This window comes from Acanthopagrus latus, chromosome 5 (assembly GCF_904848185.1).
Source record: "Acanthopagrus latus isolate v.2019 chromosome 5, fAcaLat1.1, whole genome shotgun sequence".
NCBI classification, from domain to species: Eukaryota; Metazoa; Chordata; class Actinopteri; order Spariformes; family Sparidae; genus Acanthopagrus; species Acanthopagrus latus.
In genome coordinates this window covers 5930339-5948502 of record NC_051043.1, presented here as the reverse complement: position 1 = coordinate 5948502, position 18164 = coordinate 5930339, and the positions used below count along the sequence as shown (strand labels likewise).

Below are 18164 nucleotides of genomic sequence, written 5' to 3'. Positions count from 1 at the left end.
TGATAACAGTGTATTATCATTGTTATATTTTCATATTTCAGTAAACTAAATGAATTAAAAGCGATACGAAACAACTCACAATTTTGCATGCTGAGCCCACTAAAAAAGAAGAAAAATAACAGAAAGATCACAATAATATTCATGACAATAAAGACTCTTTTCAATTCAATTTCCTGGCTTACAGTATGTGTATACAGTCTATTTTACAGGCGTACTGCACCTGCAAACATCAGCCCGTTCCCCAATGTCATCATAAACTTCCAATTGTGCATCGGACCATCCACACTCATTCTCCGCATCTTGTAAATCACCATGTCCTGTATTGACAGACCCAGTGTCCGTGTAGTCATCTGAAAGTACATATGACCATACATCAGCATTGATGACGTTATGTTTGTGTACATATTTCCTCATCAGCCTCTTCTCTTTTCTTACAGACTGTTTTGCAGTAGCCATTTATGCTCTTGGCCTGCCATTCTCCCCATGGAGTACCTGTAATGTGGACGACCTCTACAGTCTCATCTCGATTCGAGTCTGATGTTTCTTCTTTGAAGTCCTTGTTTGTCGTCCCCTTCTTGTTAAACTGGTTGAGGATAATTAGTCAGTCATAAATCATCTTTCATTTTATTAAAGGATAAGTTCACCCAGAAATCTAGATTCAGTCATTATCCACTTACCCTCGTGCTGATGAAAACTCAGGTGAAGTTTCATGTGAAAAGACATCATTTGCACCTTTGACACATGATTGAGCTTGTGCACCAACTTCCAACCAAATTAACGTCTTTTCATATCAATATGAGATGAAAGTTGGATTTGGAAGTTGGATTGCGCCGGACGAGCTGTATTTTTTTGTTTCTTATACACCTTAAACAAGTCCCCATCTACTTCAGTCGTTCAGGAGAATGGTGCAACACTTCGCTACGGATCTGTGTTGTGGACTATTAAACTTCACCAAATGTTCCATAGGCAAGAGGTTGAGTAGATAATGACTGAATTTTAATTTTGTGATGAGTTGCTTCTATTGGATGTTTTCCTCTGCACAATCTTATTTAAGTGATACTGGTGTCACTTTTTTAGCAGCCTTAAATGCATTGGTAAATACAGTGTACTTTGTACTTTTACCTTGAATTTCTTCTTTTCTTTTTGATCCTTCTTCTTTTTGTCTTTCTGTTGTTTCAGCTGTTTTTTCCTTTCTTCTTTACCTTTTACATCTTTCTCTTTCATTTGCTTGGAGTTGATGGTTCCCTTCAGCTCCTGATTGTCACAGTTATCATTGCATCAAAACTAAATTAAGCACCCTTTTCATAGCAAATACAAACTTTTTATAATACACAAAAAATAACTTATTGCCTGTTTGTCCTCTCTGACTTGGGTTTTGTCCTCACTTCTGCTTGTACTTTCTTGACATTTTTTAAATTTCTCAGCTTGTTGCCTCCTTTGGAAAGATAAAAAAAATAGATATGTGGTATATATAGAGCATAAAATAATATTTGCCTCATTCCTCACTGACTCTTACCATTTATCATCAAGTTCTTCATACATGTTTTCATCGCTCAAATCTGCCTGTAGAGACAAAAGAAATCACACTGATCAGCTTTCCTCATTGCACCATTCAAGTACAGCAATCCACCAGTGGCAGGATGAATGGATTACCTCTGTCATCTTCGAAGGATGTTCTGTGAAGACAAGGCAACAAGTAAATCAGCAATCGTGTCCCTCATTATCATTCTATAAGCTTGTATGTAATATCACAGTTTAGACACTAACCACCAGACTTGTATCAGTGAAAATATCAGTAAAATGATATAAAATTATGTGGGACCTTCACCGGGGAGAGATGGATGGTTCAGGATGCCGATGTCATCATAGCCCGCATCAAAGTCCATTTGTTGACTCCTTGATTATGGTCAGAAAGAGAAAGTTGGGTTTGTATTTGAAACTGCGCACAATGAAAGTCTTAGTTCTCAAAGGGTATCGTTGACATCAGTGTGGATCTGACAAACAGCTTCCTGTGAGAGGCAACAGGCAAAGTGCTGCAACTGCGAAGCCTGAATCCACGGTGGAGTAGAAGTATCAAGTTGCATGCAATGGAGATACTCAAGTGAAGTACCTGTACCTGGTAATTTGGAGTGGACATTTGCAAATGTAACTTCCCGGAGAAAGATAGTTGATTCTTGAGTTCTGTGGTCATCAAATACTGATTCAAATGTCAATATTTGAGGATGAGACTCTACAATCAAGTATTTTTCTCCAGGAAGTTTTGTTGCATTACACTGAGTAAATGTACTAAGTTACATTCCATCACTGACAACATGAAGACTTACAAAGCAGCTGCTTGTTTGGCTGATGGGCACAAACGTGAAGATGGAGGAGTAACAGGAAGTGGCATCTTCGTCCTTGGCCCTGTCACACAAAATGCCATCTTTAATTTAACGGTCTTACTTAACTTTCAGCTATTCCCTACATTTTTTAAACTATAGAATGAGTGATGACTTTTTTCATTCAAACAGAATTTAAAATTGTTTCTCACCATCATGCAAATTCCTTCTAAATTGATGAATTTCAACCCTCGGAGGCCTGCTGGGCTTTGGAGGAGGTTTTCCGAGAGAGAGCACATCAGGAAGGATCCTCTTCAGAACAGAGAGCTCAACGCTCTCCCTTTGGTCTTGATTTTGGATTCCAAATATTCCGATGTTAGGTTTCTGCTTTACTGGAGGTCTGGGGGGTATACCACTGATGATGTTTTCCACCCTGCCATCAATCAGTCTTTCCACTTTGGAAACACTGTCTTGCTGTGCCAGAGGTAGTATGGTGCTCTGGAGCTTAACCCATGCTGGCTTGACTAAAATAGGAGGGGCACTGTTTTTGCAGGAATCATTAGTCTTTGCTTTTGGTGCAGATTTTATCAACACATTTTTTGGATGAGAGGATGCAGAGGAGTCCCTGTTTGTCTGGGTTTCAGCAGGTTTAAAGGATTGTGCTGTGAGGGACGATGGCTTCACATTTTGTGTGAGCACAGCCGCAGATCTTCTCTCAAAGACATGGCTAGGTGTGTGAGAACCTCTGGTTGTTTTGGGAGCAACTGATTGACTCCCCTCTAAGGCAGCTATTAGGTCTTTAACAGATGATCCAGCAGACACGTTTTTTTTCTGGATCGCTAGTTTGTAGGAATCATCCAACACAGAGTTGTGTTTTGTGTTGAATTGAGCCATAAGTCCCAAAATGTTTGACTTCTGTCTTCTATATAGAGAAAAAATAAATATTCCTTTAATTAAGACCTGAAAATCTTGTCATCACCTTCTCATTTAGTGAGATGTAAGTGAAGGGAAAACAACAGAGGGTACTGTGTAACAAGAATGGATATAAATAACATTACATGCACACTTCAGGAAACAGAAAGATGACTGAACTGTGAGATAAGATTTCGTGAAGAGCATTTCATGAGAAAATTGAGGGATGTTTTATATTAACGTCCTATTAAAGGTCATAAGGTCTTAACAGTCCTTATAAGATGCAATTTAAAATGAACAAGATTAGACAAGTGTTGATAATAGCATCACAAACATTAGACACGTTGTTAGATAGTATGGTATTTTAGCTCTATAACTGACACTGTTAAACCTTCACTAAGCTTTACTGATTAAGGACTTAAGGGCCTTATTAACTATTATTGTTATTAACTAACACAAGTTACGATGCCTTTAATCTGAAGCATTGGCAAAACCATTTAGGAATCACTCACCTGATAGAAGAGCTGTGTGTGATTGTCTGGCCAGAGTCTGTGTGACACAGTTATTCATCAAAGAAAAATGCTCCTCCCACACAGGAAGTAGTTGGTTCTCAGTTGAGTGAATAAACACAGGTGCTGTCTGCTTAGTGTGTCGAAAGACTAACTAACCCACCTGCTGATTCACATGTGACCTAAAAACAACAACAAAAAGTAGTAAAAATGAATTGTTTACTGAGACATACTTTCACAGTTGCTGGGAATTTGTACATAATGAGAATCTATCTTTATGATAATTTCTGACATTCATCCAGAGTGATGAATCATGATGAGGGACATACTGTAACAGGGATGATGAGATCAGAATTAGAGAAAAGTCATGTAGGTTTCATCATTTTCAGACTGGATGTTTTGTTCATTTTTTTTGAGATGAGCTTGCTACATTGATCGTAACTGTTCTTTTCCATTGCTTTTTTCTTTTCCTTGGTTGAGGGTAAACTTGAAAATGTGAAAATCTGAGAAACAGCTTGAATGATAGAGAATTTATTTGAGCCTGACCAACATGTTGGTTGGCCCAATATTGTCCCATCACAGATATATGTATTTGTGTATGTGTATATGTTGCCTAATATGTACTGATTATCATGAAGAAAAAAAAGACTTAAAGATTCCCATTAGAGTGCACTGTTTTCAGTGCAATGATACCTATCTATATATATATATATATATATTTTTTTTTTTTTTTTTCAGAGATTCTTTCCAAAGACCTGAAATATGTCATTTAATAAAAATGTTTAAAGAAAAAAATATAGAGATTCTAGACTCTATTCTAAACACAAGACCGCAGCTTGTCAAAATAATGACCTACATTAAAACTCATGAACTTTTGTATGTGTCGAAAGTTTGTAACCCAGAAATACTAAAGTGTCATGCTGGGGGCTTTTTAAAACCAGTCACCACTTCTACAGTATAACCACAATTCATCATGGGTGTAGGAGAAAACATCAACGTGTCAAACTCATTTTGCGCCATTGCAAGATCTTATCTCCAACTCTAAGAGAAAGGGACTGCATGGTGACAAAATGTGGTTATTAGCAACTGGGAAAATACTTTCTATTATATTAGCATCTGAGATTAAGACATGCCAGAGTTTTTCTTTTGGAAGTCAGCTGTTAAATGAAGCATTTTGCAATTAATAGTAAATACAAATTACAAGCCACGTGCAAGCATCTTTATTTCAGTCAGCTCAGTAAAACCGTTCTATATGAGATGTACCAAATGCAGATCAAGCTAGAAGAGTGGAGTTTTTTTTTTCTTCATGACTCTTTCACGTCAACAGAGCTGCAGATATGACAGCATCAATGTCCTCTATGGCTTTGGATGTTCTCTGAAGAGCTTCAGCGACGTAGTTCTCGTCCACTGCTTCATGAGTCACCTCCTCCGCAGAGCTGTCCTCCTGTTCTGCACATCGCTTCTCACTCCTTAGCAGGTGGTGGTTCTCCAGCAGAACTGGGTGCAGGATGTTCAAGAAATGCACACAATCTTCCTCATCTTAGTGCAGTGACATATAACTACACAACCAGCTGATGTGAGAATATATTAGTGTCGACAGCCCCTTTAAGCTTTCATCTCAGTGTTTAAGGATACAGTTGAATCGTTTTATCTTCTCCAGTTCTGCAGCTACAAGACATGTCCTAAATGGAATGGAAAGAAACATTAGACATCTTTTAATGCAGTATTCAGCTTTAAAAGGGACAGTCACTCTAAAATCAAAAATACATATTTATCTTCTAAACTATGGTGCCGTTTATCTATCTAGATTGTTTTGGTTCCTGTTTTCGAGTCTTCTTCTGAATATAGACCTCAGTCCATCGGTCAACTTGGACTGGTGCTCAAAGTGCAAATAAATAAATACATTTTTAAAAAATACACTCAACATTAATGTTTCTTTCAAGAAATCCTGACCCAGTTTCTCAAGATCCACAGACATCATTGTGAACTGTTTCATGTAGGAACTTTTTTTTTTCTCCATATCACACAGAAGAAGTGTGCAGACATCTCTGCGGCTGATATCTCTAAAACACAGCAACTCATATCAGACAGGCGATGAGAAAAAGATAACCCACCGACTTTGTGCTCTCTGTGTGACGTTCACATGCTGCACAACAGATACAGGATTGGACAGATTTTCTTCAATCATTGTGGGTTTATAAAAATGTCCATCCTGGAAACCAAATCATTGAAAGTTTAGAAGTTTGAATAATATGTGAATACTGTGGAAAAAAAGAGAGTTTTAGTAATATCAGGGTAAAAGCAGGACCTACTTCTTTGAGTCCTTCCAAGCAGCTAGGTGTGGAAGAGAGCTTCAGTGACTGCTTAGCGTCGTTGTAGCAAGAGAGGATCCTGTCAAAGAGCCATGTGATGGTCAGGGAATGATGTAATAAAGTCGCAATATTCATCAGAGGGGGATGAAACAAGCTTACCTGCTTGCACGACATACAATAGAGCATATGGAGTACGGCTGACCGGGAATGTCAGGGGGAAGGTTGTTGAGATGGTATGTTACTTCTTTAACCTGAGGGATACAAACAATCAGTTAAGTGACTGTTTATACAAAGATGCAGGTACGTTAGTGCTTGACTGGCATTGAATTTTAGCTAATATGCTAATTTAACTTGCAACTTTGGTATTTTGTCAACCTAGATCCTATTTTCCCACAGTTCTGTGTTTCAGTAACTGATGGGGTATCAGAAAGGACCCCTACAGAGACATACATTTTTGTTAAAGATTTTTGTTTAACTATAAAAACAGCCACCAAATTGCTCTCGCCAAAGGCATCAGGCTCCATTTCCATTCAACTTTACAGAAACAAAATAAACTCACCAGAATAACATACAAGAACCAGCACGACTAACAAAATGATCCCACCAGTGGCAAAAGCAACCACTTTTGATAGAGGTACTTTGAAGGTGAGCAGCTGCCCAGAAGGAGAACAATGAAGCCTGTTTTGTAGTCTCAACAATTCTGGACCGATTAAGAAATTTTTTGTCCTCATTAGCCATTTGGACAAAAAAGCATGGGAAAATATAATTGAGGTTAAAAAATACTGAACTTACCCTTTAAATATAGTGGCTTACTCTTACGGCATATGATGAGATGTTTTATGATGATATACTGAGATACTGAATTTACCTGCCCTGACAGGAGCTCAGGTTTGTGATGGGTAAAATAAGTGTTGAGGACACCGTTTGATCGGATAACTGACCCATCTCCCGGGGAAACCTCTACAACTGAGACGGTCCCACTCAGTATCCTACATGGGACACATACAGGTAAACACACACTTTAGACAAGATCAAATCAGATAAGATATTAAAAGACAAAACATGATAAGATAAGATGGATAAGATGCCTTTATTGATCCCAAATAGGATAAATTCAATGTTCAATATACATTTAGGCTTTCTGGGTAAACTGTTCCTTTAAATACACATAGTAGACATTCCATCTAAAATATGCACCAGAGATGATCTTTTACAGAATTATGTGTGAAGTATACAAACATAAAATGTAAAAGATCTTCCTTGTTAACTTTCATAATCTGCATTCTTACCTGTAGGTGACTCCATTACACCACATCACTTTTACCAGCTCGGTTGGAAGATCTTGGTCTGAATGTTCTGTTTGGGCCAGGGGGTATTTTACCTTCCACCTTAAATACACGAGTGAGGAAGCTTAATCAGTCGAGTGAAAAATGTTGAACAGTGCTTCATGTGTCTAATGTTTAATTCTGGTCAACTGATTATTCAACCTGTGCCGGTGAGGTGATGGACATGTGAGAGGCAGTGCCTGAGGGAGGCAAGACTTTCTCTCTCCACTGGATGTGTCTGACATGTTCATTTTGCTGAGGGCCTGGGTGAGAACGCCGGCTCCCTCTGCTCCGACATCTTCAGGTTTAGAGATCCGAGCTGTCCAGAGCTGGCGAGCCAAGGAGAGAGGGTAGCACCAGACAGGGGCGACAGTGCAGCAGGAGTGATGCTGAACCACTGCAGTGGACTGGAACGTCTCCTCTGGCTGCCAAGGGAAGAGAAGGGAGTTAAGATATCTAATCAAAGCTATGACATAAGTGCAGAAAAATGTATTAGGAATAATGACCTTTGGCTGAGCAGTGCTGCTGATCCGAGGGGAGCTGGACCTTGATCTAACAGACTCATTCCTTCTGCTTCGCCTTCCCTGATGAACCTCTTTGGTCTCCTCATTAGTGGTCTGACAGATCAGATTGCCTGGGCTGCTGTCAGAGTCTCTTCTGAAACCCTGCGTGCTGTCGTGCCGATTCTGAGTCCGACTGAGGCTGCACGTGAACTCGACGGAGAATTCTTCACCTGAGGGCGAAAGCATCAGCGCAGCTCGGCCCTCCTCTGACCTGACGATGGTCTCGCCTCCGGATCCGAGCTCAGCATCGTGGGAGGACCGCTCAGGCCACTGCACCTCTGAGTCAATGCTGAAAAAAGGCTGCAGGGGGCAAAAGTACAGTCCCTCAAGATCAATGCCAAAACACAAGTTAATGAGATGACTGAGGAGAAAGCTCTTGGTACCTTCTTGCACTCAGTGGGGATGAGTTCGTCTGGTAGATATGGTCGACTTGCATATTTATTCCGAAATGCCAACGCAGCCACCAATAACTCCTGTAAAATGACCTCATCATTTTAGATACAATGAGCTGAGCCTATGTGTAATGCAGAGAGCAACCAAACTGTGCACATTTATCCCAGCAAACTACGGCCTGTCACCAATGGTGGAATGTACAGTGTAAAGTAAAGTACATTTACTCTATGTCTGAGCTGCTGGAACTTGGGCATTTCAATTTCATGCAGCTTTATAGTTAAACACACATTTTACATTTTACTGCACCAAATGTATTTGATATTGTAAATATAAAACATAAATATACAAATAAATCCTGATCTTGGTGTAGATTAAGCTACCAATAATCTATAGAAAAGTAGCTGAAATTAACCAGACTGTTACCAGCTCACTGCTCAGCAATGTAGACATGAATGCATTACTTACCATATCATGCAATGCAATATTGCCTTTAAATGGGTCATTCCGCATAATACGTACTCTTTACTTTTGCTGTTTTAAGTATATTATGATGCAAATACCTAATTTAACTCGCATACTTTTATTCCAAGTGAGATTTTAAATGCAAGACTGGTGACAGAACACATTTTCACTGTGGTATAACTACTTTGACTTGAGTAAAAGATCGGATTACATCCACCACATCCTACAGACCCAGTCTAGTGGAACAGACTAGGACTGACAACAGCTTTCAAACTATCTCTAAAGAAACGCTTATACTTTGTGTTTCCACCTTATAGGAACTGATTGTGAATCTAGTTCTCTGTCGAACTCTCTCCGTGGGTTGAAGAGGATGTCCGGAGGGGTCTGCGGGTTTCACCAGCAAGAATTCACATCCGCACGGCGACAGCTGCAGGTGGGCTCCGTCTCCGTACCGAACATCCATCGACTCATCCTCATACATGATCATCGAACTGCCGCTGGTTTCCATTGTTGAACCTTCAAGTTCCTTACTCGGCTGTGGGAGACGCGCTGAAAATCAAAAACACCGGGGATGCGTCGGTCAACGTCAACGTCATCAGATGGGGACGTTTGTTATTGGCGCGCTTGAGCCCGGACCGGAAGTATTAAGCATAAGCATATGTAACTTTTTACAAGATTATTAGTGTATTATCGCACTGTAACTGTACAGTCAGGCACAACACATAAAACAAAGCCAAAAATCAGCAAAAACATGAAGATACAACAAAAGTAGAATATAAAAGCCTAACAATAGGTTATTTTCAGCTTAATCATATAAAAAGGGGATAGGCTACTTCTATAAGGATTTTTAAACTTTTTTATGAAAGGCTACTAGAAAAACTGTCCAGGGTAACCACATTTATATGTATATATGTAAAATGCAAAATGTGTGGAATTGTTGTTTTAAAACATTATAAGGTGCATTCTGGTTGTAGAACATATTACTTACCTTTGGACTTCCTGGGAGTGGGGACAGATTAAATGGAGGAGCAAGACTTGATCAATATTCAAGTGTCAAATGTATGTATGTATGTATGTATGTATGTATGTATGTATGTATGTATGTATGTATGTATATTATTATTATTATTATTATTATTATTATTATTATTATTATTATTATTATTCACTTCTAAAACTCAACATAAAGGCCTTAATGCTTAAAACAAATCCACTGCAGTTCCATTTGAGAATAGTAAGCCTTGAGAAGCCAGATGGTATTTTACTTTATATGAACTTTTAATATTGATTCAATAAATACTTAAATCAATTTGCAAATAGTTTTTACGATGGTTATCTTAGAATTTAAAAACATCACCGCTGAATTCACAGGAAAATTACTCACTGGCGGTAGTCGTGCTGGAGGTCGACCACGATCAATTCTACATATAACCTGCAGGGGGCAGCAAGAAGCTGTAGCTGCGTGCAGGCTGAAGCAGCGTCAAAGCGAAGAAGCTGCAGCAGCAGCAGCAGCAGCAGCAGCATCAGTCCTCGGGACTCGATCGTTCCCCTCATCGCATCAAGAAGGCGCATTCAGGCAGTTCAGCTAAATAAGTGACTCCTCATATTGCAATGGTTACACCGTCAGTCTGGATTTTCTCAATAGACAAGCAGGAGCTGCAATGAAGGTGCAGTTTTCTTTTCATAACTCCGCTCCAGTTTTAGCCCTGCTTAGACTATCGCTAGCAGCAGCTAGCTAACGTTAGCTAATGTCGCCGTATTATAAAGGGGAGCTGACGTTATGGTAACTAGCCTGTGCTAGTTAACGTCAAATCGGTCGGACAGGTTATCTGACAGCTGTCACTGAACATCAACTTGACGGTAATGTTAAACATGGAATTATGGAGGTGAATTTGTTTGAAATTGGTGTAGTTAATTTCTTCTTTGTTGCAACATCAGCTAGTTATTAAACATGTTATTAGCATGTAGCACAGGTAGCTTAAATATCTGCTTGTATTCTGCTTGTGTAGTTTTGACAGTTCTAGCTGCTTCCACTTCCTGTCCGCACGGAGTGTGCTGTATTGTGTAAAACTAACACTGTAGGCTTTTAGTCATCGCATCTATAATAAGCACTCATGTGTGGCTTCTGTACGATCAGTGAGAGTTGTCTCTGTGGTAACCATTTACGTAAATGAGGCAGATGGAAATGCACTCATTCATATTTCATATAGCTGAAGTATCATCACTAACATCAACGAGATGAATGTGAACAGGAAGCACTAAAGTGAAGGGGTTTTGTGCCTGTCAGGCAGGGGCCTCGTCCATGTGGGCTTCATGCTGTGGTCTGCTGAATGAAGTCATGGGTACCGGGGCCGTCAGAGGCCAGCAGCCAGGGTTTGGGGCCGGTGCTGGACCCTTCAGATTTGCCCCCAGTGCGGGATACTCCACGTACCCGCCCACCAGCTCAGGGAGCCCCGGTCTTGTGTGTAAGGCCTGCGGTCAGGCCTTCTCGGTCTTCAGGAGGAAGGTAGGTATCTGGATGTTCTGTTAGATGCCAGTACATGTTAATTGGTCTGTTGATTTAATGAGATGAAAATCAGGTGTGTGTGTGTGTGTGTGTGTGTGTGTGTGTGTGTGTGTGTGTGGAAGCAGAGGGAGTTATAGGATTAATATTTAAGGCGGTATCACTAATTTACTGCATTTGAAATGAGTCTCCATATTTTCTAATGTTGTCTGGGCAATGGACTTAAGATAAAAAGTGAAATCAATGAAACCTACATGAAACATTTATTATTACTTTGTGAATGAACATTTTCAAATTGTATGTTGGCAAAAACACAGAATTATTACACACACACACACACACTATTCATCTTTGCATTGATAAATTCATATAAAAAGGTTGACGTTTCAGTGAACAGTGTGTGTTCAAATCTACTCTTTTTGGACAAAATGTGATTTTTTTTTTTTGCGGGATTTGATTTCCTGCACCAAAAAAAGAAAGATAAAGTAAGTGGTGATCGTGTTGCCTTAAGCTCAAATTGTATGTCTGACCTCTGTTTTCTAAAGAGCTGAAACAAAACTTTGCCGCATGAAGGAAATTAAAGGCTGAAGTTAATTAGATTTTCACCCAGAGGCTACTAATACAACACTGCTGTTCTAGCTGATTGCAGAGACAGATGGACGACATACTTGTTCTGTAATATCATCTTCGGAGTCCTCATGTTCATGTATGGCTCAGGGTCTCGTTCTCTCTGAACCCTGTGCTCCACCGTGCCAGTCGAATCCCACGACTTGCATTTATTACTGTTTGATGTTTGTCACTTAGAAGAAATGAGCAGCTCCCTGTCTCTATGCCTTGAGAGGCAGAGCAGATGTGAGAGAATGCAAGAAAATCATTGATATACTTTCCCTGTCATTTTTTAAATATGGTCACCCAGCTTTTCCTGTTCTTTGTCTTTTTTTTTTAAATGTAGATTTAACTTTTGAATTTGAAAAAAACAACAGAGGAACAATGTCAATGGTAACATGCAACATTCTGGCAGTAACACATTGTAGAAGCTGTTTGTAAATCTCATAGTGCCTTATTTCCACCATCTTGTTTTTTTTTCTTCACTCTCTTTGTGCAGTATATATGCTGTGACTGCAAGAAGAGCTTCTGCTCTCTGTGCTCCGTGCTTCAGGAGAATCTGCGCATTTGTGCCACATGTCACTTGCTGAAGGCGACATCTTTTCAGCGGCCGCGGCTCATGCGCCTACGAGTCAGGGACCTGCGTCAGTACTTGCTACTCCGTAACATCCCCACAGATACCTGCAGGGAAAAGGAAGACCTAGTGGACTTGGTGCTCTGTCACCAAGGCATTGAGGAAGAGGACGACCCCGACGTGGGCAGCCTTCACTCCCGTTCCCTGTATACACCGACACCTTCTACCACGCAGTCAGCCTCGGAGCTGTCTACTTTTGTTGCCTCTCAGGAGGAGCCGCTCAGCAGAAGTGATAGCTCTGATACCAACCAGGTCAGGAGCGGCTTTGAACCATTAATGATTTTTATTAACACAAAGTATTAACCATATCCTTGCTGAGGCACAACTTGCATCTTTTAAAAGTGAAATTATTTATTTGACAAGTGTAAGTTTGGATTTTTAGTCACGGTGGCCTGCCGTCACAAAGCCAGTTAGCTCTGAAGAATCGTCGTAAGTGTTCTTCCACAGGTCTTTGGGTTATTTGTGCAGATCTTACATCATGTCATCAATTTGTTGAGCAACTACAAACAAGTCTATGGGAACCACTTGACATGTCACCAAAGACAAATATAGAAACTAAGTGATGAAAAGAGGTTTCATCCTTTCATCCTGACTTTACTACAGTTTGTAAGCCAGCTAAAAATAAACTGATCAGGACTTTTAGAAAGCAGAGAGGCAAAAAGTAAACACTATAACTGTCACTGCAGAACGAGCCCAGCTCCAAGCAGCCAGGATCCACTATAAATACCTGTACTTGTCCTGCTTAGGGAGCCGTAAGCTTTCCTATGAATGGAAGGCAGGAGACGTTATTGTTCCCATGGTATCAATGATCTGTCTCAGAGTGTCTAATCCTAATCCTCAATTAACTGGCCTGTTCCTCGCACGTAGTGCACAATCATGTTTGTTATTGCTGCTTTTGTGTTGCAGGATATAGGTGATGCTACATCTGTGTCTCTCCTCAACCTGGACGCCAGTGAACACTCTCCTGAGGTGACCTTTGACTGATCAAACTTGATTTTGAAAGTATTGACAAATGCATTTCAGACCTATTGCTAAATGTTGTTACTGGAGTATAAGTGGAAATACTTGATGACACAGTTATATACAAGATTTAGTGGTGCAGCTTTTGGAATGCAAGGAAAGCAATATAAGAGTTGATAATGAGATGCAAATGTTAAAAATATGAAACAATGAAACTCTATTTATTGGCCAGAGACTCTGCTACTTATTCTGAATATACCAGATGGTTTTGCTAAGCATGCTTTCTGGAACAACTTTCTCCTGTGCTGCAAAAAAAAAAAAAAAAAATGCAGCATCTTGCAGATTGCAGCACTTCATATACTTCAGGTTTATTTGAGCAAATGCTTTTTGCTCAAAGTAGCAATAAAGCTCAATATGAAAAGAAATTATAGATATTTTATTCCAAGAAGTACCCTGTTGGTTCAACCCAAAGAGAATTCTGGCACATATCAGCTGTTTTTTTTTTTTTTTTATCTATCCTTCATGCTGACTACTTACATTTTTAGTGATTCTGAGTGCAACTCTTGTTGCTGAGTGTCGTGTGTTACTGTTTTGCACGAGGCTGCCTCTTCAGTAATGAAATATTAAGGCTGTTCAAACTGTTTGTCACAGTAATCTAACCTCATTGATATTCCATCTTTAATGTCTCTCTAATGTTCCCGCTCCTTTTTAGGTCAGTCCTCAGACGCGACGTCGGGCCAGAGCATCTCTCTCAGACATCTCCAGCTTGCGGGACATCGAAGGCCTGTCTGTCAGGCAGCTGAAGGAGATCCTGGCCCGGAACTTTGTCAACTATTCAGGGTGCTGTGAGAAGTGGGAGCTGGTGGAGCGCGTCAGCAGGCTGTACAGAGAGAAGGAGGAGAACAGGAAGTCATGTGGGTGTCACCTTTGTCACTCTGACTAAATACTCTACTTTGACGTTGGCTATAAAATGTCTTAATTAATTAGATTTGCTTTATAAAGTCTCTAATAATATGGCTTGCTATAATAAATTGCTATAGTAACTGATTTATTTTCTTGCAGTGGAAAATGTGAGCAGTGCTGTAACCACAGGTAAGCTGTCACTCATCTCTGTGCATGCTGTCCTAGATATCACTACTGGATACCACATCCTGTTTTTAACTAGAAACCTCATATCTCTGCTTCTTCTGTCAATAATATATACTGTCAGCAGTAATGATAATAATGATGATAATGATAAGCAGGGTCCTTCAAATGAGTTTTCTCATTCTGACTCGTGCTGAAACATCTCTTGCCTGCTTTACTCCTCCCCCACTAAAGTGGTGGCCTTCCCTCCTTCCCCTCCCATCTGCAATGGTGCCATCGGAGGTAAGGATTATAGATTCCTTGCTACTGTTGCCGTGGTCACATATAACCATCGATGACTTGCCTCACCATCGTACGAACAGTGTCTCCACCACATCTGTATTCACTGTGAACCCATTCTCATTTGTTCTGCTAGTTTCCCTTCATATATGTGGTCATACATATGGAATGCCTTTTATTGTGAGGGTCTGTTTCATTGAGGATGAGAATTAATGTTAATTTGTTCTGCTCCGGACCAGAAATTTGATTATTTCAATTCCACCTGTCATGCTCCAGAAGCATTGATCCACCATGATGATCAATCTCCCTCTGTCATCTTTTCATGTGTTCAATGTGTGAGAACTGCACTTTGTTAGGTGTGTGTATCTACTCTCTCACCAGCTCGCTTCCAGTGATAAAGACTGTGTGGTTGTCATAGTAACATCTTGACACACAGCCATTACAGCCGTTGACATTTTTGAGGAGATTGTGAGCATGACTTTAAGATAAGGCACACTGGATATGATGTCCCCCTTATCCCTCCTCAGCCCATGATCAGTTTTGTGCTGTTTTTTTTTTTTTTTTAACATTTCCAGTCACCTCTCCGTGTCATTGTCTTGCAGATGGTGAGAAGCGTCCACTGACGATCCACGACGACAACCTCTGCAGGATCTGCATGGATGCTATGATCGACTGCGTTCTCCTGGAGTGCGGTCACATGGTCACCTGCACCAAGTGCGGCAAGAGGATGAACGAGTGCCCGATCTGCAGGCAGTACGTCGTGAGGGCCGTGCATGTCTTCAAGTCCTAATGCACCTCTGCTACACCGCCGCACCTGCCTGCTTCAGATCAGCTGCAGCTCAGACTGAGACTGTACTTTAAATCAGCCATGCAGCTCACAACATTTGAAATCCCCAAAAGACTTATTTTGTGGATGTTCCATGTTTGTATTACCTAATTTCTCACTTTATTTGCACATTGAGATATTACGAGAAATGTGTTTTTCTTAAGACTCTGACTCCAGTTTCACCAGTGGGCAGTGTGGGACCGTACCCTCCTATGAGTCATTCCTCAAGTAAACATATCTCTAATCTGTGTTCATTCCGAAGTGATTTACTTTTCTTACATATTTTCAAAGCAAAGAATGTGTGGCACTCAGCCACGAACAGTCTCGTCAAACACAACTCATCACCCTCAGATCTGCCTATAAACTGTAGCTGGCGCTCAGCACTGCTGAGTATTCTTAAGAGCACCTCTCTTTACAACTGCTGCAAGTTGACTACATATCTTAGTAACACAGAGGACAGACACACACCGAAGCCCACATCAGGAGAGAGGGAGTGACTGAACTAGGTGCCAAATAATGGGTCATGCCCTGATGCTTCTCACCCGTACTCTGCCCTCGACTGTGTTGGGCCGGCGCGTGTCTGTTGATTCTTCAGCACGTTGTATCAGAAAGCACTTTGTTCACACTGTGTTTATGCACCACTACTCACAATCCACTGCAAACTATGACCAGAAATGGTGGCTGAGGTAGCACTTGTACTTATTCTCGAATTCTCGTCATAACTTAATCTTGACTGATGGAGTTTTGAAGGCCTCTTACTTTGTCAAAGGTATACCATGCAGGATTTTCCTAAAACAAATCTAACAATAGACCCATACAAAAATAATCCCTCTCAATCATCACTAATGACCCTGTTGAAGTGTGTCACGTTGTCTGTATCAGCGGAGACCCTGCCCTCTGCCTGTCTGTTTTAAATGTAATTATTTGGCTGTGACATCAGTCATTCTGGAAAGAGGAGCTGGATTGTTTAGTCTCAGTCCAAAGTCATAACATACCAACGATTCTGACCTTTTCAGACCAGGTGGACAGTAGTCTCTCTTAACCTGCCAATGTTAGCACCAGGTGTGTGTGCAAATTCTAAAACATTGGCGCCCTCTTGTTACTTCAGCATTTAATGCTATCTTTAAGTGGTTTCTGATTGTAAAGAAGTGTCCGCTTGTCGTGGCATCGCAGTTCCCACATGCATGCTTCCTATACCGAAAGCGCATCTTGTCTGCTGTCGTTTCTAAGTACGTCTTACTTGCCAACATTTAGCAGTCATTTGCTGATTTCATCCATTCCACACCAAATTTATGGAAGAAGACAACATTATTATTGACAGTGAGCATACATTAAGCAAACATCAACGAATTTTGTCTCCCTTAAGAAATTGCTCAGTTTTGTGAGTTGTGTCTGTGTGTGTGAGGAGACACTTTTAAACTTTATCAAACACTGTCCACAAATGTCCACAAACTGTACCACAAATTGAAAACTATCTTGGGCCCTCTTGTTTAGTCCTGACTTCCCTCTTTTAAATTGGTGATGTTTAATTAAATCACCTGTTATTAGCCTCAGTAATGGACTCCAGAATTGGTTACTGCACCTTTTTGAATGATGTGTTTATAAATGGCCACTGACAAATCCTGCATGGTATGCCTTTAAGGTCAGTGGAAAAAGCAAATTACAAACTACTGAGCTTGTGTGTTTTTCTTGTCAAGTTAAACTTGGTGTTATTTAGCCCCCAGACAAGCAAAAGCTCCGCTGTTGTGATATGAAAATATTGATGGTTGAAATTGGTGATTTACGATGAAGTCGATGGATTATCAGTTTTCTTCAATTGCATTAATTTGCTATAGAGGCGCTTATTGTAAGGAAGTACAAATTTAAATGTTCATAAAAAGTCTGCCATTACAGCAATAGCCGACCTCCGCTGTCACCTCTGTCCCGTCTCAGCACTTCAGTGGAGACTAACGACAAAAATTGGTGCTAACTCATCAAACCATCTTCCCTGATTTCCAGCTGAACTGTGGATGTGAAACTCTGAATGTCTTTTTTTTGTTGTTGTTGTGTATTGTTGGGAGTGAAATGAAGTGTCTTAATGCATTTTAGTTGATTTTCTCATGTAGGAAAAATGTATTGAACTAACTATTCAAAGATATAGTGATGAGTTTACTGACATATGTGATATAGAAAGTATATAGAAATAATGACTTGCTAATGTACATTTGCATATATTGATCCATATGAGATGTATATATCTATATTTTTTTCCCATTTGATTTAAATGGTGTAATGTCGGATTACTGACATGTCCCTGGGATTGGGTTTACTATAACGGAGTTACATCTCCCTGTGATTTAAAGCGTGTTTAAAATGTGTTTAATGAGCACAGATTTGCCTGAGCTGTTTGTCCCTCTTCAACCAGAGCATGACAACAACCTGTATAGTTATGGTAGTCCAAATCATTTCCACCGATAAAGCTCAGTTGCCCTGGTTT

General features: G+C 40.2%; 2 protein-coding genes and 1 long non-coding RNA gene across 5 annotated transcripts; 1 reads left to right on the top strand and 2 right to left on the bottom strand.

Moving 5' to 3' along the window:
• Positions 1-2333: 2333 nt before the first annotated feature.
• LOC119019988 lies at positions 2334-3784 on the bottom strand. Its single transcript, XR_005075203.1, has 3 exons — positions 3743-3784; positions 2531-3240; positions 2334-2403 (listed from the first exon to the last, which is right to left on the bottom strand). It is a non-coding gene; the product is annotated as an uncharacterized LOC119019988 (long non-coding RNA).
• A 1152-nt stretch (positions 3785-4936) lies between these two features.
• c5h5orf34 (chromosome 5 C5orf34 homolog) lies at positions 4937-9391 on the bottom strand. The gene is made up of 11 exons (XM_037098085.1): positions 9105-9391; positions 8323-8412; positions 7883-8239; positions 7539-7801; positions 7341-7439; positions 6920-7040; positions 6211-6302; positions 6052-6130; positions 5854-5951; positions 5375-5421; positions 4937-5236 (listed from the first exon to the last, which is right to left on the bottom strand). Exons 1-11 carry the CDS (start codon positions 9300-9302, stop codon positions 5055-5057), a joined length of 1626 nt encoding a protein of 541 aa, XP_036953980.1. The 5' UTR covers positions 9303-9391; the 3' UTR covers positions 4937-5054.
• An 866-nt stretch (positions 9392-10257) lies between these two features.
• rnf34a (ring finger protein 34a) lies at positions 10258-17241 on the top strand. 3 transcript variants are annotated; one of them, XM_037098086.1, is made up of 8 exons: positions 10258-10461; positions 11082-11300; positions 12403-12789; positions 13444-13506; positions 14210-14411; positions 14560-14589; positions 14818-14865; positions 15465-17241. In XM_037098086.1, exons 1-8 carry the CDS (start codon positions 10456-10458, stop codon positions 15650-15652), a joined length of 1143 nt encoding a protein of 380 aa, XP_036953981.1. In that variant the 5' UTR covers positions 10258-10455; the 3' UTR covers positions 15653-17241. The 3 variants fall into 3 exon arrangements, with proteins under 3 accessions (XP_036953981.1, XP_036953982.1, XP_036953983.1); XM_037098087.1 differs by lacking the exon at positions 14818-14865 and having other exon boundaries at positions 10260-10461; XM_037098088.1 differs by lacking the exons at positions 10258-10461; positions 14818-14865 and adding an exon at positions 10488-10654.
• Positions 17242-18164: the final 923 nt, after the last annotated feature.